Source organism: Heteronotia binoei, chromosome 7 (genome assembly GCF_032191835.1).
Source record: "Heteronotia binoei isolate CCM8104 ecotype False Entrance Well chromosome 7, APGP_CSIRO_Hbin_v1, whole genome shotgun sequence".
Lineage (NCBI taxonomy): Eukaryota > Metazoa > Chordata > Lepidosauria > Squamata > Gekkonidae > Heteronotia > Heteronotia binoei.
This window is the reverse complement of record NC_083229.1, coordinates 67,046,134-67,069,687: the sequence shown is the minus strand read 5'-3', so window position 1 is coordinate 67,069,687 and position 23,554 is coordinate 67,046,134. Positions and strand designations below refer to the sequence as shown.

Sequence of the window (23,554 nt, the reverse complement as noted above, 5' to 3'; positions counted from 1 at the left end):
CCCCCCTGGCTCAACGAGTCCCCTGCAGATTGAGCACCCCTGGGAGGTGCACACCCTTCACGAAGATGTCGTGCTGCAGGCACTCCGACCACAGATCCAGAGCTAGCACACAGAGCCATCAAGAAACTGTCCTGCCCTGCCTGTTGATGTAGCACAGGGCAGTAGTATTGTCTGTTAACAAGGCAACAACCTTCCCCACCACCAAAGGGAGGAAAGTCCGAAGGGCAAAATGGACTGCCAGGAGTTCCAGGTAATTTATATGACAGTGAGTCAATTGAGGAGGCCAAGGGCCCCCCACACACAGAGAGTTCATGTGAGCACCCCATCCCCACAAAGCCGCATCGTGGTGATTGTCACTGTTGTCGCAGGTAGGTGGAAGGGAGCTCCCTGACAAATGTTGTCCTTTGATTTCCACCACTGCAGTGTTCAGAGTGTCACAGGTGGAATTACAAACCTCTTCCGAGGTGAGTCTCTTAAGGGTTGAAACTGTCGAAGAAACCACAGTTGCAGGCCTCTCATCCTTAATTTCGCAAACAGCAGCACGCTTGTAGTCGCCGCCATCAGCCCCAGCATCCGCTGCAGCAGTTGCGCCGTGCCCCACTTCCGACTCTGTAAAAGATTGACAAGATTGATGATGTCCATCGCTCTCTGCTGAGGCAGAAAGGCACAGTGAAGGTTTGTATCCAGCAAAGCCCCTATGCACTGAACTGTCCATGATGGAGTAAGATGTGACTTTTCCAAGTTGACCTGCAGACCTAGGATGTGAAGAAGACGAAGAGTGGTGGTAATATGGCTGGATAAACTCTCTTTCGACTCCGCCACAAGGAGCCAATCATCGATGTATGGAAAGGCGACTATCTCTTGAAGCCAGAGATGAGCAGCCACAGCACTCATCATCTTCGTGAACACCCGAGGTGCAGTGGACAGACCGAACAGAAGGGCTTTGAACTGGAAGTGGTGGGAACCAACTGCAATCCGAAGGAAACGGCTGAACGCAGGATGGATGCTGACGTGGAAGTAGGCATCCTTGAGGTCCAGCATTGCCATCCAGTCCCCTTGGTTGATGAGGGGAAGAACTGTTTGCAGAGTGGACATTCTGAACTTCTGGTACAGATTCCGAAGGTCCATGATTGCTCTCAGACCCCCATTTCCTGGGAACCAGGAAATAACGAGAGCAGAAGCCTCCCGTTCTGGCCTCCACCGGGACCCGTTCTATGGCTTGTTTCTATAGGAGGTTGCTCACCTCCGCCAGCAGAGGTGGGGAAGGGGATGTGGTGATTACCACAGATTGGTTCAGAATCTGAGCAAAGTCTATTTTGTAGCCTTCTGTGATGATGGAAAGAGCCCACCTGTCTGTAGAGATGGACTCCCAGGCCGGAAGGAATGGGCGAAGGCAGATAGTAGAAGAAGTGGGGGCAGTGATGCATGCTACTAGAAAGTCAAAGGCCCTGCTTTTGCGGGTGAGCACCCTTAGACTTGCCAGTGGTCGGAGCTGAAGCATAGCAGTTTCTGTTGTTCCCCCTGTATGGGGACCTACTCTCAGATTGGGCAGAGCAAGGTCTCCATTGCTGTTCTGGGGAGAATTTTTGGTAAGGCTTCTTGGACCAGGGTTTATGCCACTGTTTCGGTTTAGCGGCCCTAGAAGAAGCCGGGACACCCAGGTTCCTTGATGTTTTTATGCTCTTATCCATCTCCTGAAGAGCACTGTCCGTGGTTGAGCTGAAGAGGCCTTCACCCTCAAAGGGCAGATCTTCAACGAAGGCCATGGTGTCCTGCTGAAGAGCCATCGATATGAGCCAGGAGTGGCGACGGAGACAGACAGCTGATGTAATCGTCTTTGCTGACACATCGACCATGTGCTTTGCTGCAGCCAGTTGTTGCTTGGCTACAGCAAAGCCTTCCTTCTGCAGCTTCTTCGCAGCAGACCTCTTCTCCTCACTCAGGGAAGACAGGAGGGGGATGAGTTGCACCCACACCGAGTATTGGTATCTAGCCATGCAGGCAGCATAGTTAGATACCTTTACCCCCAGCGCTCCAGCTGAATAAAACTTTCTCCCCACATTATCCAGCTTCTTTCCCTCCTTGTCCGGTGGGGAGGAGTGAGTCTTGCGAGCCTTCGATGAGGAGGATACAACCACCGAGTTTGGCTTCGGGTGGGTAAACAGGAATTCGGCACCAGCCTGTTGGACGTGGTACATGTGGTACAATCTCCGGGAAGACACAGGTGTAGAAGCCGGCTTCGCCCAGGGCTCCTTCACCGCCTGTAAGATGACCTTCATAACAGGCAAGGCAACCGCCGTCGACGTATTCCGCTGCATGATGTCGAATACGATATCATCTACAACTGGTTGCGGTTGTGTCACCAGGAGGGAGAGGGAGAGTGCCATCCTCTTCACCAGGTCCCCATACGACTTCAGATCCTTCGATGGTGAGATGGGAAGATCCTCAGCTGTATGCTACACTGGCGAAGACTCCAGAGCCCTGTCCGGCTCGTCGGTACTTACCTTGGAGTCCAACGATGAAGAATCCCTCCTCATCGAGTGTTCGGAAAGTACTGGCGTTGAAGCTCTCATAGGTGACCGAATCGACACCAAGAACCGAGACTGGACTTCTTCCACCGTCACGCCACGTCTCTCAGCCGGGATGGACACCGATGCCAACGGACGACGCCGAGAGTGCTGCGAAATCCTCGACGGGTGAGATGCCTTGGACTGTTGGTCCCAATCAGCAAATTCACGAGGAGGGTACCACTGGTACGGTGGGTATGGGTAGGCGTAGGGAGAAGGCCACTGGCGCTGATCCCATGGTGAAAGCAGTGGGAAACGACGAGCTACGGTGGTTTGTTCAAGCTCTCTTCGTCCCCTCGCCTGATCCAGCGGTACCAACGGCTCAATCGGTACCGAAACTTCTACCTCCGAGACAGAGCCACTATCACTCCGGCGACGTGATCCTGATGAGTGGGAACGTTGGGTCAAGTCGATCTCGTGCTCCGATGCTGACAAACGCAACTGCTGCAAAGCACTGCCTCTCGACACTGAAGGGCTCCAACGCGGAGACGCCAAGATCTTCCTAGGTGGAGCGGCCTGCATCGATGCCGAAGCGTCTTGAGAAGGGGAAGGAGTGCGGGACGATCTTTTCTTCCGCTTCTCCTTGGATTTCGCCTTCTTCGGTAGGGATGATCGGGTCCCCGAGTCATCCTGACACTTCTTAGCCGGGGTGTCCACTGACCCTTCAGAGGGCCGTTTTGTGGAACGCCCTCACTCGACTGGCATATCGGCCTGAATTGGCGATGCCTCAACTGATGTGACCGTCGGGGCCGCGGCTTCTCTCATCGGTACCGATGAGCCTGATGCCATCTTCGAAGGACAAAGTGCCGATTCCATCAACACAGCCGACAGTCTCACCGCATGATTCTTACGTGTCTGCTTTGAGAAGCTCAGGCAGTGCAGACAAGAATCCACGCGGTGCCCCTCACCCAGACAGAGAAGACAGAGGGAGTGACCGTCAGGGGGTGCAATCTTTTTCCGCAGGATTGGCACCTCTTAAAAAAACTCCAATGCCTTTCCATAGATGCCAGAAAAAACCCACACAGGAATAACACTGAGGGGAAAGCAGGGGAAAAACAGGGCCCCAAAGGGCAAAGTCCAACATTTTTTTTTTAACAACACTATCTTAACAACTAACTTACTAACTACACTAAGAAAATAACAAATGGGCTATATACAGCTAGGAGAAATAATCCAAAGTTTACTATACTGACCGGGGACACGAAAGGAAATCCTCTCAACGCAGCGGTCAGAAAGGAACTGGTGGGATCCTCGCGCTAGCGAGCATGCGTACTGGGATGCCTGCGCATGCCCGCTGGTGCTGAGTGCGAAAAAATCCCAGGCTTTTTAGGTAGATTCAGGGATCAGCGCAGGCACTCTATCCCATAAGTGTGAAGCACAGAGACCACGAAGAAGATCTTGAGAATGTTCAATCTGGGGAAGGGGTGGTTGAGGGGGGACATGATTGCTCTCTAAGTATTTTAAGGGCTGCCACTTAGAGAAGGGCAGGGAGCTGTTCTTATTGGCAACAGAGGAGACGACTCACAGTAATGGGTTGGGACGGTACCAGCTGGATATTAGGAAAACCCTTTTTTACAGTAAGACTTGTTCAACAGTGGAATCAGCTACCGAGGGAGGTGGTGAACTTCTTCTCATTGGCAGTCTTTAAGCAGCAGATGGACGAACACTTGCTGGGGATGCTCTGGGCTGATCCCGCGTTGAGCAGAGGGTTGGACTAGATGGCCTGTATGACCCCTTCCAACTCTATGATTCTACTTTAAGCATATCCTTTGATGACAGCTCCCTTATTAGAGAGCTTTGCCAACGCTAGACATTTCCAATAAATTGCATGATATGCATCTGGAGGAACACTGAATTATCACCAAGTACATAAGGACTTATTTTAGAATATTCTTTTGGTTTTAAAACTGTTGCTCATGCTGAGCCTTGTGGAAAATGCATGATACAGATTTAAATAAAAATACAGTACATCTACACGCACCATAAAAATCTGTCCTTCTGACCCACATCAGATTATAGCTATAGCACAGGAAAACATCAATGAACACATGCCTTTTGAAATTGATAAAATTACTGTCCTCAAAAAAGTTGGGCTTCATCTTCAACAGAAATACAGCCAAGTAACAATACAGAGTTATTTTTACCTGAGAAAATCCTCCCAGGATTATTCGGTGTGAGGGAATTCCATTTCTTACTTCTTGCTCTACAAGCAATTTCACTGCAAAGGAAGCCTAGGAATTAATGAGATAGTAGTGACCAAGTAACCTGAAGAAAGCTAAAAAGGTAGGAATAAATCACTAAATTCCTCTCCCTGCTCACAACCTTGAGATTCAGAGGGACAGCTTGTTGATATAAGCATTCAGACATACCTACCACTATTCACTACCACTATCATACAAGTCATGATAAGACGGATTGAATGCATTGCAAAAATCTAGTTGCACTTCAGAAAAAAACAATATATTGATAACTTAATGGAAAGTAGGAAAGAAGAAAAAGCTATACTGTAAGCTAGTTATATTACAATGAAGGAGGCATAGGAAATTTTGACTAACAATGATAACAGCAGAAGTGCCCAGCTACAATGTTGCAACGCTGACATTGTGGTAAAACTCATCCCATATACAGTACTGCCACCTGGTTCTAGAAGCTGAATAGGGAGAGGCATAATGAGCCTCAGAACAGGATTGTGAGAGACTCAAATGCCTACAGAACACAATCTCCTATTGATGCAAGTATATTAGCATCATTTTTCTGAGAAACATATACATAACCAAACACCAGGTTTTCCAAACAGTGACTTAGGATCATTTCATTCAATCAAAAGGCACTGCAAATTCAGATTTTGCAATACTGATTATAATCCACCTTTCAGAGAGATCTGAACTGTCACCACTTCACGTAACAATTCTATGCAAAATTATAAGTATATAGCATACAGTCAGTTTATTAAAACTTCTTTGCTCTTTGACATTAATGCAAGCCATAGTTAATTTTACAGAATACAAGTATTACAATTCTGAACGAGAATGAACATTGGAAAATTGTTAAAAACAATTCATCCTTCTCTCCATTGTTTAATACAAGGTTACTGAGCATACCATTCTCTGCTGCTTGCTTGATACCAGCTTCATCTTCTTGTGCATCTGGAGAGAGTCCAATGATATCGAACCTTAAGAGAAACAATATATTACCCAAGCCTCTATTACCCAGCAGCATTCAGACTAGGTATTAAATAAAGCATATTGGTTCAGTGCTGTACCCAGAAGAGAATGAGAATAATCTTAAGAAATGTGTATCTTTAACAATCCCTTCTAACAAAGTAAGAAAAAGTTATTAGCAAGAAGATAAAGTGATGGGAAAACTTTTACCAACTTAATTTCTGAATGTTAGCAGTTCAAATGGAATGGGAAAAAGGCCAGAAAAAGCTGACAAGCCTACAAGGGAAGGGACCCTTGGAAGCCAAAGGGCCAACAGCTGTGAACAGAGAACTGAGGAATAACATTGACAGTACCCAAACCTCAGGATGTGCCTCTTTAAAAGATGCTTAGAAGGAAAAAATCTGAACAGAAAATCTACCGCAGAGGAAAATATGCAAGGTGAAACTAATCTATTTAAACATTTATACTCCATCTTTCCTTTCGGACTCAAAGTGGCTTACAAAAGCAAGTGTAAAAAAACAAGCTACCATGTATTTCCAATAGCCCCTCTTGTTCTGATCTCTGCAGCCTACCATCAAAAGGCCTAGGAAGCAAAATAGCCTTGCAGCACTAGCTAAACATTTCCAGAGGTGATGGCCCAGCCCATGTCATATGGTGGAAGCTAAGACTGAAAAAAGAATGCATGCTCTGGTCCAGGAGTGTCAACATATGGACCGGGGGCCGAATCAGGCCCCCAAAGGGCTCCTATCATGCCCCCAAACAACTGGCCGTCATCTGCTTCCTTCTGCATCACAACTTGCTTTGCCAGACTTGCTCAATCGCACAGAAGCTTCAGAGCAGAATCTCTATTTTCTCCATTGGCTAAGGCTCTTTCCTTGGGGAGGAAGGGGGGAAGGCAGAGGTTGCCTTGCCAGACTCTCTCCCAATCGCATAGCAGAGCTACTGAGGCAAGCGCCTTTTCCTTCTCCTCGTGGCCTCCTGGGAAGGGAAGGAAAGAGCTAGAGCTTCCTTTGCCCAGTTCCCTGGATCCCATGGGAGAAATACAAAGCACCCTTAAGACCAATGTGCTAATGTTCAAGCATGTTTTATTTTAAGGGTTTTAAAAAAATCTTTAATTGTGTTTGTCTGTGTCCTTTACAAAGTTAATAAATCTACTACCTAATAGGTACACACATGGCCCAGCCCGGCCCAACAAGGTCTCATTTATGTCAGTTCCGGCCCTCAAAACAAATGAGTTTGACATCCGTGCTCTGGGCGATGCTGAATGAACCACCTTAAGGAGGAGATCAGAGATGATTCTTTAGATATGAGGGTCCTCCCAACTCCATGAAGGGCTTTACTCAGCTTTATAGCTGAACTCGGAACCAAACTACCTGCCAACATAGATGTTTTAAAATCAGTTACATGCTCCCACAGGCTAGCCCCTAACTATAAACAAGCTGTCATGTTCTAAATCCGCCTGCAGTTTCTGAGTTGTCTTGCAGGCAGTGCATCGTATAACTTACTTTGATCTCACTGTGAAGTTATAAAAGCATGGATTAGCCTGTTCAGGTCAGCTGAGTATAAGAAGGGAGAGAGTTAGTGAACTATTGCAGCTGATAAACAACACTCTTGGCCACTACACCAATCTGCTTTCAAACAGCAAGGCTAGGTCCATAAGCACTCTTAAATTCCCAGTCCGTTCTGCAAACACCAACTTCATTCCATCCACCAAGAGTGGATTCAATCCCTGCAAACCATCAGAATTCTCAAACTGCATTACTTTTGCCTTGTCTGGAGTCAGAATTAGCTTGCTTTGCCTTAGCCACTTGACCATGGTTCAGAGCAGACAGACACATCTGGAAGTGCAGATAAAGCTGGTTATCATCCGCATATTGATGACATGCAACCCCAAACCACCAGATGATCTCATTCAATGTCATCAATACTGTAACAAAACAACTCAGGAACTCCACATAATAAATCCCAACCCACTGATCTTGCTCCTCTAGTGTAAACTATGTGCCAGTCAGCCAGGAAAGATGAAAGCTACTAAAGTGTTACTCCTCCAGTATCAATTCCACATTCCAAGTAATAAATAAGGATGAAGTGGTCAACTGATCAAAGCTCCCAATAGATTTAACAATATCAAGATGGATTTCAGGTTTTCACGGCTGGTAACATCATTAGGGTTTGTAGAATCTTTCAGGATCAAGTGCCATGTTCTACTGGAGAAAGTCAACATGGATGACTATCATCTGTCAAGGTTTTGGTGATCATCCACCAGTGCTAAAGCAGTCTTGCTTTCATATTCAAGCCTGAAGGCAGAGTGAAGTGGGTCAAGGGCAGATATGAAACACAGGCCCCAGCACTATTCCACCAACACATGTTCTATTACACCTTTTCAACAAAATATGAAGACCAACCTTTAACTGGACATTTCATCCTCAGTCAATGAAGGCTTAAACAAAACATTGCTTCCTTCAAAGGTCTTGGGAGAGCCCCCTCAATCAATGAGGCATTGACAGTTTTTACCAAAGGCTCCAATACCTTCCCCCAGGAAGGTAGAAGCCAGGATGGGCAAAGATCAACAGTTCAATTGATGGCTCTGATCCTTGCAGCATCCCTTGGCAGGCCTGCAACCACCAGGGGGGTATTTTGGGACAATGCTCCCCATAGATGAGTGCCACCCCCTGCAGAAAAAGTAAAGGGAGGGGGGGCGGAATCAGGAAAACAATGATTGTTTTAAAAAAATGTATGTTGCTCATGGGGTTTTCAAAATGGCCCCAGGTACAGTCAAGGAAGTTTCAGTCTTTTGTTTTTTCCGGGCAGGAAATAAATGGTTTTTTTAATATGCAAAATAAAATAAAACTGCAAAAAGTGAAAGAGAGAGAGAGTTGGAGATTCCACCCCCTCACTCATGTAGACAAGGAAGCCAGCAGAGTCACTAGGGCTGCAGGCAGGAGACCTATTCTATCAGCAGCTTCTAGCTCTCTTATTTCTTTCTCGCTTTCCCCCTCTCTCCTAGCCCAATGCTCCACCACCCCAACATTTTCTGGCTATACCCCATCCCTTGGCAAGATCAGTCTGAATCTATCCATAACTAAGGGACAAGCCAGAACTTTTGATACCTCAGATAATGGATCTTTTCTCAACTTGGTCTCCAAGCTGGAATGGATGGGACAGATTTTTTATCAGCAAACAACCTCACACACACACAAATCACAGATAATATTATTTAACAGCATTGAACTGAAGTGTTATCAAGTCACAAACCACTTTAAACAATTAAACTGGATGCAGTTATTGCCACCTCATTTGTCTGCAATTTTTTTTTCTTTGCCTTGCCTGAGATAGATCCAGATTCCTTCTGCTTGTCATTACAACCAACAATGATTGTTGCAGCATCAGGCTTTTATTTGCCTTCTACCCTCCTGTTATGACTTCAGGTCTTGCCCTTCAAAAATCAGCTGTAATTTTTGCAAGACAGTGGTAAAGTAAGACAGAAACCTTAGTCCATTCTAGGCCCTTGCTTCACCTGTCTTTCTCTTTATGCACTACAGTTCATGGAAAGGAACTTTTTACATTGTTATGTGAAATCAAGTCACTTTAGGTTAATATGTGCTCCAATAGTTATACTACCATATAGATTAAAAAAAAATTGCCAAGCACATTAACCTTTTTTTCTCTTCCTCATCCACCACCAACTCCCTTAAATATAAATTATTCAGTTTGTCAGGAAATTTTGTCTTCTTTCTCTCTGTGAAGATGCAGTGTTGCAGGTTACTTATTTCTAAATCCCACTTATTCCAGACTCTAGTTATGTAGCATTAAAAAATGAAGATTACAGAAAAACCACATTTATGCTTTTCTCAGACTACCAAGATACAGTACATATATTTGGAGCCCTAAAGCTTACCTTTATATACTATTTGGTAGTACCATTCTTAGCAGAGTTACATCTTTTTAAGCCAACTGACTTCAATGGATTTAGATGGATGCTATTCTGCTTAGGATGGCTCTTTTAAAACACTTTTCAAAATAACTATCAATTCTAGGGAAGAAAACAGCAAGACTCCTGCAGCATCTTAAAGACTAACCAATGCTGATTTCTCCACACCTATTACCCTTCTGCATATAACATCTAATCCAATCACATCTGCTGTTGTTACTTGCCTGCTAATGTCACTCAGCATTTGACATTACTCCACTCTCCAAAATACAGCACAGATGGACTCACATCCTAGCTGTATCCGAAGAACTGAGACACAAGAAAGCTCATACCCTGACACAAATTTTGTTAGACTTTAAGGTGATACTGGATTCTTGTTTGTTTCTACTGCTACAGACAAACATAGCTACCCATCTTGGTCTATCTCTAAGGGAAGAAAAGTGTATGCTCCAAACCCATAGCTAGTAGACATGAATAGAGCATATGATAAGCTGATTGGGATTCAAAATTCAGCTCAACACTTGCTTTTTACATCCCTCATGGACATGTAAAAAAATAGGAAAGAGTATAAAGGCTACTTCATCCTTGGGATAGGCAAGAGTATAAGGCTAACAGTACAATGCGAAAAAGAATGTCCTAAGAATGCAAATCAGTTTAGTATTATACTGCAAGACTGCTAACTTCACAAATTTATTTACAAATCATTACTTACCAAGACGGCATAGCCATGTTCATGTTTAGTGAAACTGGCATAACCGGCCTAGAAATTTGGGGGAAGAAAAAAAAAACTTAAAAAAAAGAGAAATATTAAGGAAGAATATTTTAAATCACTATAGCTAAGTACCAGACTGGCTTTTATATCAGGAAGCCTTCCTTGAACAGAAACTGAGCAGGTACCAGGGACAATATAAACTATTCCCTAAACCCTGTTCCTAACGCTGAATAATTTGCATGTCTTCAACTGTCCCCCTCCTAAAATACAATGCTTCCCCTTCCCCACAGCTTTATTAACTCCATCCTGACAATTCTAGATGCCAGGTCACCACTGCAACCTGAAGTTTGCCTCAGTGCCTAGAGCTCTGATAGCCCTCAGCCTTACAGAGTTTAAAAAATCGCTAGCACAAAACTCAGTCCCTGCTGGTTCTCCTAGCCTGCTTAGCAGCAGTAGAAACACCACCACCACCACCAGCCTCTACAGAAAGAGGATGACTTTTGCTACCAGTCAGCAGAAAACTAAAAGCAGGTGACAATGCTTGGTGAGGTGGGCAAAGGCAAGAGACTTTTCCTCAAACAGCATGAGGGTGGACAGAAAAACCCAGCCTGGAGAAGAAGCAACGAGCTACTCTACAAGCCATCTTTCAATAGTGCTGGAACCATTTAGAGTGCAAAGTCTACTCTGTTATGAGTGGTTTTATACTCAAGTTTAGTATGTTATATGCACAAGATTATAATCTAGATTCCGATTATCATTTAGATTTATTGAATAATTGAAGTGTGAGCTCCTATTTGAAATCTACCTTCCCCACTATGAACTGAAAAGAGAATAATTATAGAGTATTTTTCCTTTATTTCAGTTCTAGTTTCATAGCAGTCTGGTGATGGCAGTTGGCCTGATTTACAATATTAACTTAAACAAAAGAAGCCTAAGTTTGCAAAAGCTTATGTTGCAATACATGTATTTTAGGTGCCATAGGCTTCTTGTTTTTATTGACATAAACTTAATATGGCTATGCCCACTGGAACCCATTAATTTAAACTCTGTTTACATTCAGATGAATCAAATATGTGAGGTTTTTTATTTCACAGAACAGTCAATATGCATGATGCTTAACAGAATACAAGAAGACAAGCCCCTACCCCAAAGAGCTTACTAAAATCTATCATAAGGAAATGGTAAAGAGAGACGACAGAGGAGAGGCAAAACTGAGGAAGACTGTATGTTCATTCCAATATCATATAAATGGGTTTAGTCCCTGCAAGGGGAAAAGAACAAAGCAACTGTGCCAAAGTCTTCCAAAGTTTTTTCCTGGGCTTTGCCTCTTAAAAAACAAAACAAAACCCAAAACCTTAACAGGCACAACATTTTGCATCTGAAAGATGTGGAAGAAGCAACTCTGCACCTCATCCAGAAAGGCATTTCAGAGACTTCGGACAACTGCAATAAAGGCTGTGCTCTTCACAACTAACTGATGCAGCACTAGGGTCTGACCTGCTGAATTTAGAGCTGTCAACTGGTGTGGAGAAAAATGTCCTATCCCTTTCATAGAAACTTTAACATATGAAAATGGACTGTTGGAAGCTTTTTGTATCATCCCATTAATCCTCTGATAAAGGGAAATGACAAGGCCTGTTGGCAACCAGTTGGTAATACAGACGCAGCGTTAAGCTTAATATGACAAAGAAAAGATTTTGTGCTGTATGAATTAATTTTGGCTCCTAGGTACAAACAAAATTTGTCAAAGCCTGTTTTAACCAATGCAATGTAAACCATGTGTACCGCTCCATCTGTCTTCATTAACTGGAGTAGTACCATTTGTTTTCTTTCATTGCTATCGTCATGCAATAAGACATACTATAGGTCTGTTCTTCCACTCTACTTGAATTTTTTCCTGTTCCTGAATTATTTTACCTGACTTTGGCTGCTTCAGAAGGATAAAGGTATTGCAACTGATAATATTTACCATGAAGATTCTGTGTTTGGGACCTCACCTTTCTGTCCCACACTTTATTACAATAACACTCTACTCCTTGAATTGTAGTCCTCCCAATTTCTAGTCCTCCTGGTACCCTAAACCACCTCTTGGAAATCTGGCCAAAAAACACAAACCACATACACCTATAAGATACATAATCAAAGAAATTTATATCGAAAGTATTAAAACATAAAGTCATAAACATAGTAAATTACTGCATATTTCTCTGTGACCTATGTAATGATTATAGTGCAGCTGATTTAGGCTGCAACTCTAATAATTTCACTATTCCCTGTTGCTCCTGCAACACATCTGTCATGTTACTTTTTGAGTTAAAGGATGTTCCATGGAACAGAATGTAATTACGTTACTTGGGCTTCCTGCTCAGTTGATTCTATCAATGGACCAGAAAAGTCCTAGACAGAGTATTATTATGTTTCAGACTGCTGCCTCAAAATAAAGCTGCCCCTATTTTTTTTTAATCTATATACCTGATGAATAGTTTTTGCACTACGCTATACACAAATACCTGCATCTCTCTTAATCTGCTTCACTCAGGAAGAGTTCCTCCAGGTCTCACCAGTACACAAAAACATTTATTTCAAGATCTGGTAATCCTAACTGATGTCCTTACTGCTCAGAAACTATCTGCTCCAGAGACTGAGTAGAGGAAATCTTTAGGCTCTGCCTCCTTTGCTTATATATAAAGCAGTACATGGGCACATAGAACTTCTAGTTCCACAGCTCCTGCAACATCTTGCTCATGAAGTTGGCGCCCTGATCAGTTAGAATGGCCCTGGGAAAGAATATCCATTCAAGAACAAGACCGATTTCCCACTAGCCTTACACCGCTCTCACTCTTCTCTTCTCCATGGGGCTTCTGTCAGATTTAGCACAAGCTGCCTTGAGACTGCAGCTCACTTTGACTCTTTTGCGCAGCAAACAGAAACCAGTTTTTAGAGAATCTTGCTTACTGCACAAAAGAGGTGGAGCTAGTTTCAACCTCGGGGCAGCTTGTGCGAAATCCGACAGAAGCCCCGTGTAGAAGAGGAGAGTGAAAGCGGCGTAAAGCTAGTGGGGAATTGGTACAAGACTACCCAGTGTCTGTGCGACCCTAGTACCTTACTCAGGGTTCAGATGTCAGTATGGCAAAACAAAGTTCTTTTCACAATGCAGCTAAGGTCCAGATCACAGGGTTCTTTTAGAATACTGAATTTGGCAAGTCCAGACTATTGCAGCATTCTTTTTGATGTCCATAGTCCAGCTTCCCAAAATGGTTTATTCAGCCCTAAGTGAATGTGTAATCTCGTGGTTACTCAGTGCACGCACACACACAAATCTTTTTGAGCAAAGGCATTTTTTAAAATCAGCATTAACAGGTTGGTAGAAGTTCTTTGAACTTACCTGATATGAGAAATATATTACCTGATATGAGAAATATTAACCTATAGATATTAATACTTAACTTTGGGAGCCAAGAACATGCGAAACACAGAACTAGTTTCCACAGAAAATCCCTAACATTTTCTTAGCAAAATTCTAACTAAACTAGTCTTGAAACAGCTATTTCAGTTTTCTAAATAATGTGAAATATCTAAAGCTCTAAACAGAATGACTATATCTTTTGAATTCTATTTATTTAATAAGCAAATTTTGAAGTACCTCATGTTAGTTTAATGTTGCATTAGCCAGAAATACTTGGAAAACGTGTTTGATGAAATCTGTTTTTATATATTATACTGAAACAAATTCAAAGCTTGATGTAGAATTTATTTCTGCTAGAATAATAGTGCTAACATTTAAAGGCAATACAGCATGTGCATCCCCTACCCTGATAAATTTAAAGGGGAAAAAACTTCACTGGACACTGTTGACACACTAACTTTTAGCACACCTAATGAACTGTGCATGATGCATGGTGGACACAGTTGTCTACACATCTGTTTCAACATAATGGTAACTCTTGTTTGTGGAGGTCAGTGGGGCACCTTGGCATTTGCATTATATGTTAGGTTCATATAAGGCTGATTATTACATCCCTTGTAATGAGAGACATAAGAATTTTAGCCTTGGTTTTTTGTTGACTTGCACAACCAATCAGGTGAATCCTTAACTTGATTTTTAAAATTTGGGTCACATATATTTGTGGTTTTATCTCTATACCATGGGTTACCAGTTAGTAAAAAGTAGATATACTGCCTCACACAATTCCTAAGAATGATCAAGTAAAAAATATTAATTACAACTCTGAAACTGCCAAGCTGCCTAATATTGTATTAGCAATAACATCCATTCATTATTAATTTTACAAAGTATCAGAAATTGAAGACCTTGGAAAATACAAAAGACTAACCAAAAAGATTACCATACTTACGCATGTGGACAAATATACTTTACATGTGGGCTTCTGATGCCAGCAAATGCTTCAGCCCACCCATGCCTATTGGAACACACAAAAATCCATTTTATTACGCTTTTTTCAACAGCCCTACCAATTACTAAATTAAAGGATTTTTTTTTTGTTTTTAATGCTTTCACAAAAACCATAAAGCAGAACAAACAGAGTGGGACCATCAGTAATCCTGAGTTTGTTTATAGGAAAATATAAGAACTGCAAATTTAGATTCAACAAGCCTTGTTCCTAAAATAGGCGTCAGATAGGTCACTTGAAAGAACTAAGATAAATGTCTGAGAAAAGGAACAGAACAATAGTCTTACAATTAATACTTTGTATCTTATACCAATTACTATATTTTTCAGTGGGTTAGACCCAGTATGATGACATGTGGCACTATTTTTTGTCTCCTCTATTTTGCACTAGGGATGTGCGCGCACACACACACACACAAATCAGTATTCTGCAGGTTTGGGTCTACTGAACCTGAAAAATATCGGTATTTCCTGATATATGGGCTATAATGGAGAATTGATCCAGGGGTATCTGGGGCTCTGTGTTTTGTTTTTGAGATAGCACAGCTTCTGTTGCGTCTCCTACCACCCACCCACCCCCAGTTCAAAAAGATTGTACCAAGGGGTCCAGTTCTGCAGGCCCCAGAAAAAGGAGCCCTCATCCTCAACTGTTTCCAATTAAGTGGGGAAAAGGCATGTAAAGGGATCCAGACCCTTTAAATACCTTCTCCAAGTCATGGCATGACTCCACACTGAGTGAACTCCAAAGGCATTTAAATGGACTGAGAATCCTTTTAAATACCCTGTAACTGCAGCTATCTGGGAGCCCAGATAAATTCCGAGCATTTTCAGGTTTTTTCAAGGCAGCCATTTTCAGATAGTCAAATCAACAGTCCTCTCAGTGGTCGGCTGAGAAAATTCCTAATAAATACTGATAAGGTATTGGGGGTGGGGTGGCTCAGTTTATACAGAGCATACACACCTACTTTGCACTCCATGATGCTTCCGAAAGATCATTGTCCCTTCAAGTGCATAATTCAGCAAAGCTTTGGGAAGGCATGGATAAAGGCATAAAAGTTTCCTTAGAGCTCCACTTGTGACTATATGGATTTCAGTAACAAGTTTTTAGTCACAAGGACTGATTTTCCTATTGTCAGTCAAGTTAAAAAACACATGTACGGAAGGAGAGTAAAGTCTGGCTGATAAAAGAGAAACAAATACTGTGAAAGGGCCTTCTCAGCTGTGTTACCAAAATCAGGTAATCTCCCAAATGAGATTAATCTGTCTCTTTCTAGTCTCCTGCCAGGAGGTAAAGATTTGCAATTGCTTTTAATTCATCGATTTTACTGATTTTATGTGTATTATGTTGTACATCGCCTAGAGCCCAGATCGGCCGGGATGAGGTGATTCATACATCATCAACATCATCTGTTGTCTCTGGTGCTCCCTCACTGACCTTTCCTCCTGGTCACATGTTTAGGTGTTCTGTTTTATTTTTAATTGTTTTTGTTGATATGCATTTTAATCTTGTTTTAAAGTTTTATTGTTTTATTATTGGGAACCCTAACTTGGGTGAAAAGGCAGGCTTTTTAATGTAAACAAGTATGATACACAGCTTCTATGTGAATTTCTGTGCATTCATGCACAAAAATCCACATGAAAGCTCTGCATCATTTGATATGATAAAATTGGCACTGAAGTACCTTTCCATTGATTAAAAAAATAAAACCAATAACACTTGGAATTGAACATCAATTTTTAGCTTACATAAAATATACTTCACATTCCTCCTTTGTACTTCACATTCTTTTTCTTGTTATATGACAAGCTCAATTCAGAGTTCCTCTGCTGTCAAACATTTTCATTACTGATGCACATTCTATCTATTTTCTCTCTCTTTGCTAACTTATCATTCTTTGTTATCTAAAATTTGGAGGTACACATGAAAAAGCTGAGGGAAATTAAGAAAACAAAATAAAAAATAAAAAACAACAGCAACCTACAACTATTATGCTAGTAGACCCTAAGGCAGGGGTGGCCAAACTTGCTTAACATAAGAGTCGCATAGAATAAACATCAGATGTTTTTGAGCTGCAAGACATCAACATTAGGTGTTTGAGAGCAGGAAAGGAAATGACAAAGGAAGCAAATAGATGGAGGGAGGATTGGTAGAAAGAAAACAACTTTAACTTTAAATGCCTTCTCCAAGCCAGCCAACAAGGCAGTGGAGCTTTGAGAGCCACACAATATGTGTGAAAGAGTCACATGTGGCTCCCGAGCCACAGTTTGGCCTGCCCTGCCCTAAAGAAATGAACAAAGCATGCCTTCACATTTCAAATTAATGAAAGTTTGCAAAAATCATATAAAAAACCCCTTAATAAATTACTTTTGCTAAACACAAGCATATATGAACATTTATGAGAAAATAGCTCTCCCTGAACAGCCACCATAATTTTAAATAGCTAAGTCCCAAAGCCCCATGATGGAATGAATGGAGGAAAGCAAAACAAAAATATAACAGAGACATCACTTATTGGGCAGTGAGGTAGATTTCTCCAACTTCTCCCAAATGAATCTGCTTTGGGCCATCTTGGTCCCTTGATCTTATTTGTTGATGCTATAGCTATCTGAGGTTCAAAAACTGTAAGATGACATGAAGCTGCTAAGAAGTTAGGACACAGGAAAAAGAAATTTGGGAAGGGGCAGGAGGAGGATGAAAAGGGTTAAGTAAAAAAAAGCCATTAATTTAGTAAGTTACAAAATGCCTTGCATGTAAAAGATTCCAAAATGTTGTTTGTCACATGTAATTAAAAGGCTCTTAAGGAAAAGGGGTGGTCAAAATCTATGCCATGCTCAGTGAACCATCGACAGAGTACTAGACTGTACGGACCTTTGGTCTGACTTGGTATGTGGCTTTTTTTGAAGCCTTCTGAATGTTACGGAAACACTGATATTTTCCACAAACAGTATTTTGTTTTTGGTAACAAGCTGTACAGAACCAGCTATTAAATAACCTCTTTGTATAAAAATCACTAGAAAACATGGGTTAAAAATATTTTGAGAGAGTTCATGTCTTTTACATACAATATTTTAACCATTTCCAACTTAGTCAACAATATGTTTGCATCATTTAAAAAGTTATTTTGAGAGAGTTCATGTCTTTTACATACAATATTTTAACCATTTCCAACTTAGTCAACAATATGTTTGCATCATTTAAAAAGTTACATGTGGCTCCTGGTACACACCTGAACATTTTTAATATGAACTAACCTAAAATGTCAGCATGGATTTCTTACTATAGCCAACCCCCTAAATTAATAACTCAGGAGATTTAGTTAACTTAGAAATCTACAGTTAACTAAGAAAATATGCAGCACAGCAGAGCCCCTAACAAAGCAGATAACTACAATTTTTCCTTATAATTCAACAGTTGCAAAATGCACTTTCAAGGGCTGATATCATGTTAAGAAATGTATCTCTTACCCTGTATCTCCTAATCCATGAAGAAATATGACCTAAAAGTCAACAACATATGAATTAGAATATTTGTTCAAAATTACATGTGATCAGCTAATGGCTGCATTGACATTACAGGCTCACTCCATCTATAAATACAAGATAACACAGTCAATTTAAAGACCCAAGTCTATGAATGAAAACTTATGTAATCAGACTTGAAGATCCTGCAGCAAGCTGAAGAGTCCTCTCACAAGTATTATAACCCAACCAACAGCTTCAATATATCAAAAGTCATACACTTCTCTACACGCTGGGAACTTATCGCTTCTTCAAATTTGTTCATATTTGGAAGAATATGGAAGGTTATTATATTATGCTTGTTTACAAATCTGTTAACAGTCCCTTTCAAAAGAATTCCATGCATTATTTTCATATTATTATTAAAATACTTATTTCTCATATAAGATTAGTTTCTGGTTATATTTATCTGTACTGATTTTTTTTAGTAGCGTTATTCATTATAAAGTGTTACTTGATTTTGCATATATATTAATCATAGAATCATAGCGTTGGAAGGGACCTCCAGAGTCATCTAGTCCAACCCCCTACACAATGCAAGCAATACTGCTCATTTGTTGAGCCACACTTGAAGATCCAGCATTGTTTGGCTTTTTTTTAAATCCTTTTAAATTTCTCTCTTAATTTCCTTTGTTTTCTGTCTTTGCAGAATGCAGCTGTAAGTACCATTCAAAACTGCTTCTGCATCACAAGTGCTCTGTATATTTTCAGGGGGGGGGGCTCACTGAACAGATCACTGCCTATAAATCATTGATCATTGCATCACTGCCTATAAAAATGTGCACCAACATGTTCAATGTCCATAGCAGAAGAGGGGCTAAGACTACAATCCTATGCATTCTTACCTGGAAGCAAGCTGCACTGAAGTACAGTTTGTTTCCAAGGAAACGTGCAAAGGACTGTGCTTCACATTTTAAAAATAGGATACATTACATAGGATGGGGGTATCCAATGCAGTAAACCAGCACACAGTAAAGCAGCCACTAATGGAGGCAATTTCAAGCAAACTTCATATAGAAGCATCATCACATGAAACAGCTGTTAGTTAGCCTTTACTGGCAATGTCACAGTTGGTCTCACAGACATATTTTTAGGAAGTAGAGATGTAAAATTTCTGGAAATGGTGACGCTATGGGAAAAACCAATTGAGAAAAAGCTTTCCCCTCCCCTCAGAAAAATGGAAATTCAGGGAAAATTGAAATATATACAATATTTACTGTTTTATCAAACCTATTTTACTGCTTTAACAATATAAAATTCATCATCTACTTAGAATATAAAATTGCAATATTTGACATTTTGTGGAATTTAACAGTTATAAATGCCTTAGTTTTATACAAGCAAAAGTATATACCCAATACCTGAGAAAACTACAAGCTGATGCACATCTACCTTAATTTTTGCTATCTGGTTAGAGACCACTCAGTCCTTAATGAAACTTTTCAAAGTTTCTCTGAGGCTTTGTAAAGTTCCTGCCCCACTTCTGATCTTTTTTTCTCCTCCAGCAAGGCAGGACAACAAGCTACCTTTTGCCCAATCTGTGGAGTCAGGGTGACTGAGAGGTGAAAAGGTTAAACCCAAATCAGTTCAGAAGGACAACAGGAAGTATTCATCAGTTGACAAGCAATGAAAGCCCCTCATGAAGATTAGGCATCCTCCTAGGCCCAGAAATGCATCTTGGTCTTCAGCATGCCCAGCTTTATCTTTAAAAGCATTTCACTTGTTCTAAAGAAGATATTTTACAGGAATATTTTTCCCCAGTACTCCCCCAAAATTCATTTTTCCCCAGTACTCCCCCAAAATTCATTTTTCCCCCATTGGAAAAATTGCCGTTGGGAAAGCTTTCCCCCCAAAATTTTCCAGCCTTTCATATCTCTACTAAGAACCCAGAGGTTATCAGAAGCAAAGCTAGAGTAATACTATTGTCTTCTCCCTTGTAGTGCAATCTTGGAAACAAGGGGGAAGCTCAGCAGGCTGCAGATCAGAAGAGTTAAACTGGGCATATATGAACATATATGAACATATGAAGCTGCCTTATACTGGATCAGACCCTTGGTCCATCAAAGTCAGTATTGTCTTCTCAGACTGGCAGCGGCTCTCCAGGGTCTCAAGCAGAGGATTTTCACACCTATTTGCCTGGACACTTTTTTGGAGATGCCGGGGATTGAACCTGGGACCTTCTGCTTCCCAAGCAGATGCTCTACCACTGAGCCACCGTCCCTCCCATGTACCTGGGAGGAATGGTTTTTAAAAAATTATTATTTCTACTTGAATGATGAGTAGTCTTCAAGAGCCTACAGCAATGCCAACCTATTAAATAATTTGCATTACTCAAATTAATTCAGAAAATTAACTATAAATGTTGGTAATCAGTAGAACTATATTCATAACATCTATTCAACATTAAGGTATTTTCATCAATCCTATTAAATCCCACTGAACATAACAAGTAAACAAGCTTCAGACTGTGCTTTAAGCAAATGAATTCTTGATACTGTTTATTTGGGACATTCCTGCATGGTAACTGGCACTAAAATAACTCTTAGCTGTTGATCACACTGTTAGTTATTTTAATGCAAGTGCTCATGTTCAGACACTTAGGAAGGAGACAGCTAAAGGAGATAGTTTGTTGCAACAAGCTCTACTTATAAATAGAGATGTGAAGACCCGGGAAAAAACCGGAAAAAAAAAAAAAAAAAAACCAGTTTCTTCCTGATTTTTTTTCCTGAAACCTTCCTCCCCACCCCCCACACCCCCAAAAAAATTGAAAAAAAGAATAGAAAAGAAATTGATTATGGAATGTTTTATTTTAATATGATGAATAAAATATTTTAAGACAAGGGGTTCAGATATTTTCAAAATCATTTCTAAAAAATATGTATGGTATCAGATTATGCTAATTTCTGTGCACTGAGGACAAGCAAGTCCTAGGACGGTCATGCCAATTCATTGAAACTTAGACCTACACTCCCTTCTATATACTCCCCCCCCCTCTTCAATTCTTTTCATGAGAATGAGTTTTTTATTTTTATTTAATACTGTGGAGAAGAAATATGAATGTTACTTCCGAATTTTTACAAATTGTTTTGTGGAGGGTTTTTTGTCTGTTCCACATGAACTAGTAAACAGTTCGGGAGATTGTTGCTCCATTTGTTACAATTACAAATAAATATTTTAAAAGTAAATTCTGTTTGTAATAATTGTTTGGATACACTATATTTTTAATATGCTAGTTGTGATAATTTCATGCCAAGTAAAATTGGCCATAGTCATATTTATGTTCCTAAAGTAACAGAATGACTTTCAATCTGGAAAAGAAGTGCTAATATTGCATTTTTTTTCAATTTTTCAAAAAAACATCCATCCCCCCCTCCAAAAAAACGGGTTTTTTTCCGAGCTTCAAAATTTCCAGAAATGTTACATCTCTACTTATAAAAACATGAATGTTTTGTGATTTCTCAGGTCTTTTTCAACCTTCTCTAATTCCAGTAGCACTGTTATCATGATGAAAGCAATGAATTTGGCAACAATTTAGTCAAACTATTTGGCCAAAAATTATTTTGTAGGTCTTGCCCATATCGTAGCATAACAATCTAAAAAGAGGAAACCAACAAGTGACATAATTCTAACTATGATCAACAAATGCCTAATGTTACTATTTCATATTTTTATTTACAACATATGCCCAATTATAGGAAAAGTTTGTGCGATCATTTCTAAGGGTTAGCCATTGTTCATATTCCTAAAGGTTAAAACTGAACTGGTTATACCAGCAAACATATAAAAGAAATCCTCATGGGAAAAAACTAGTGTTCGCAGAATTGTTTAGCATGCAGGTTAAACATTAGTTCATTTGACAGGAAAATTTGAGCTCAAAGCTGTATTACAATGACATACCATTGTGTTATAATGCAATCCTGGGTGACTATGGCCTTCACATAGCCATAACACTTCAATCGCAGGTGCAATTATACTCTTCCAACTGTGCTGAAATCAGCACTTTTGGGCTGCACAATACAACAATTAAAAAGCTAGTGAAGCGAATAAAAATTCTCCAATAGCAGAGGAACTGTGCTAAAAACAGGCGTAATCTACCAAAGTCTAGTCGCTTTGACATGTCCCTACTAGACATGCAGTAAGCATATTTATTCATTCAAACTTCTTCAACATTTTAGGTATCATAGATTACAACCAAATCTCGCAGATGTGTGGTTTTTGTAGATTCTCCATCCTACAAAGTCTCCATAATGCATCCCGGCCTGTGTCTCGCAGACCTGAGGACTGCGTTTCAGGGGACGCGGTGAGCTGTGGCAGGATAAGGAGGTTCTCAAAGCGATTTTGACACAGTCAAACAGCAAGCAAACACCGCCCTCACCACTAACAAATGGATTTGTTCACGTGTACTTCCAATTACCACGGTGTTTGTAAAAGCAAAGACAAACCAATTTCTTACGAAACCGGCCTGCCTTGCCATCAAGCGGACACTCTCTTTCAAAGCACCTTTAGCTTTAACAAGGCGACAAACACCACTGACAGAACGCCCCCTTTTCAAGAGTCAGTTACAAAATATAACAGCCTGAGGACATCGCGGTGTATTCCTTGACAGGTACTTTGAAAGGAGGTAGGCAATAAGGAAGGGGGTCACAGACACAGCACGGGTATTTCGTGCGCATTGTGCCTTATAAAGCACTTGCAGCGCGTAGCGCTGTACAAAAATAGCGCGATACGCAAGATCTAACGAAGCGCAGAAAGTGTCTCGACCAGTTCAAAAGCTTGGAAGAGGAGCGGGCTCACGGCCGCTAGGGGGCAACCGAGCGTGCCGCGCCACAGGCTACCCGGCCAGGCCGTCATGCCAGGGGCACCAGCGGGAGAAGCGCGCTTTGCGTGGCCGGCCTCCAAGAGCGGAACTCGACTCTCCCCGCCCTGCCGAGCTTTTTCTCTCTCCTCCCTCACAAGACGAAAGCCGTGAGGGGCTGGTTGAGCTTCCACTTACCGCGGCGGTGGCCTTCTTAGCGGCCGGGACGATAGCAGGGAGTGGGGCCGACATATTGTTGCCGCACATACACTGGACTCTCCGCAGCGACCAGTGAGAAATTGGCGAGGGAGGGGGAGCCGGAGGAAGGTTGGGGAGGGTGGAGAAACAGGCAAAGCGGGGAACGGATTGGAAGAAGGAAAAGGAAGAGGGAGGGAGCTGGGAAATGGAGAGAAAGCTCCGCAAAGGCTGCCCTGCCCCGCCCCGCCCTCTCTCTGCTT

At 41.4% G+C, this 23,554-nt stretch overlaps 1 protein-coding gene across 2 annotated transcripts in view; it reads right to left on the bottom strand.

Moving 5' to 3' along the window:
* The window catches only part of LYPLA1 (lysophospholipase 1), a 35,965-nt gene extending 12,441 nt beyond the window's left edge, over nt 1–23,524 (bottom strand). Inside the window, exons 1-6 of one of the 2 annotated variants that reach the window (XM_060243793.1) lie at nt 23,295–23,524; nt 18,248–18,279; nt 14,727–14,792; nt 10,372–10,419; nt 5,669–5,739; nt 4,712–4,785 (exon numbers count right to left, since the gene is read on the bottom strand). In XM_060243793.1, the coding sequence (XP_060099776.1) occupies nt 4,712–4,785; nt 5,669–5,739; nt 10,372–10,419; nt 14,727–14,792; nt 18,248–18,279; nt 23,295–23,363 (360 nt within the window). In that variant the 5' untranslated portion in view covers nt 23,364–23,524. Of the gene's footprint in view, nt 1–4,711; nt 4,786–5,668; nt 5,740–10,371; nt 10,420–12,340; nt 12,468–14,726; nt 14,793–18,247; nt 18,280–23,294 lie in introns of those variants that run through there. The other variant, XM_060243794.1, reaches the window with a different exon arrangement.
* Between the last annotated feature and the right edge of the window lie 30 nt (nt 23,525–23,554).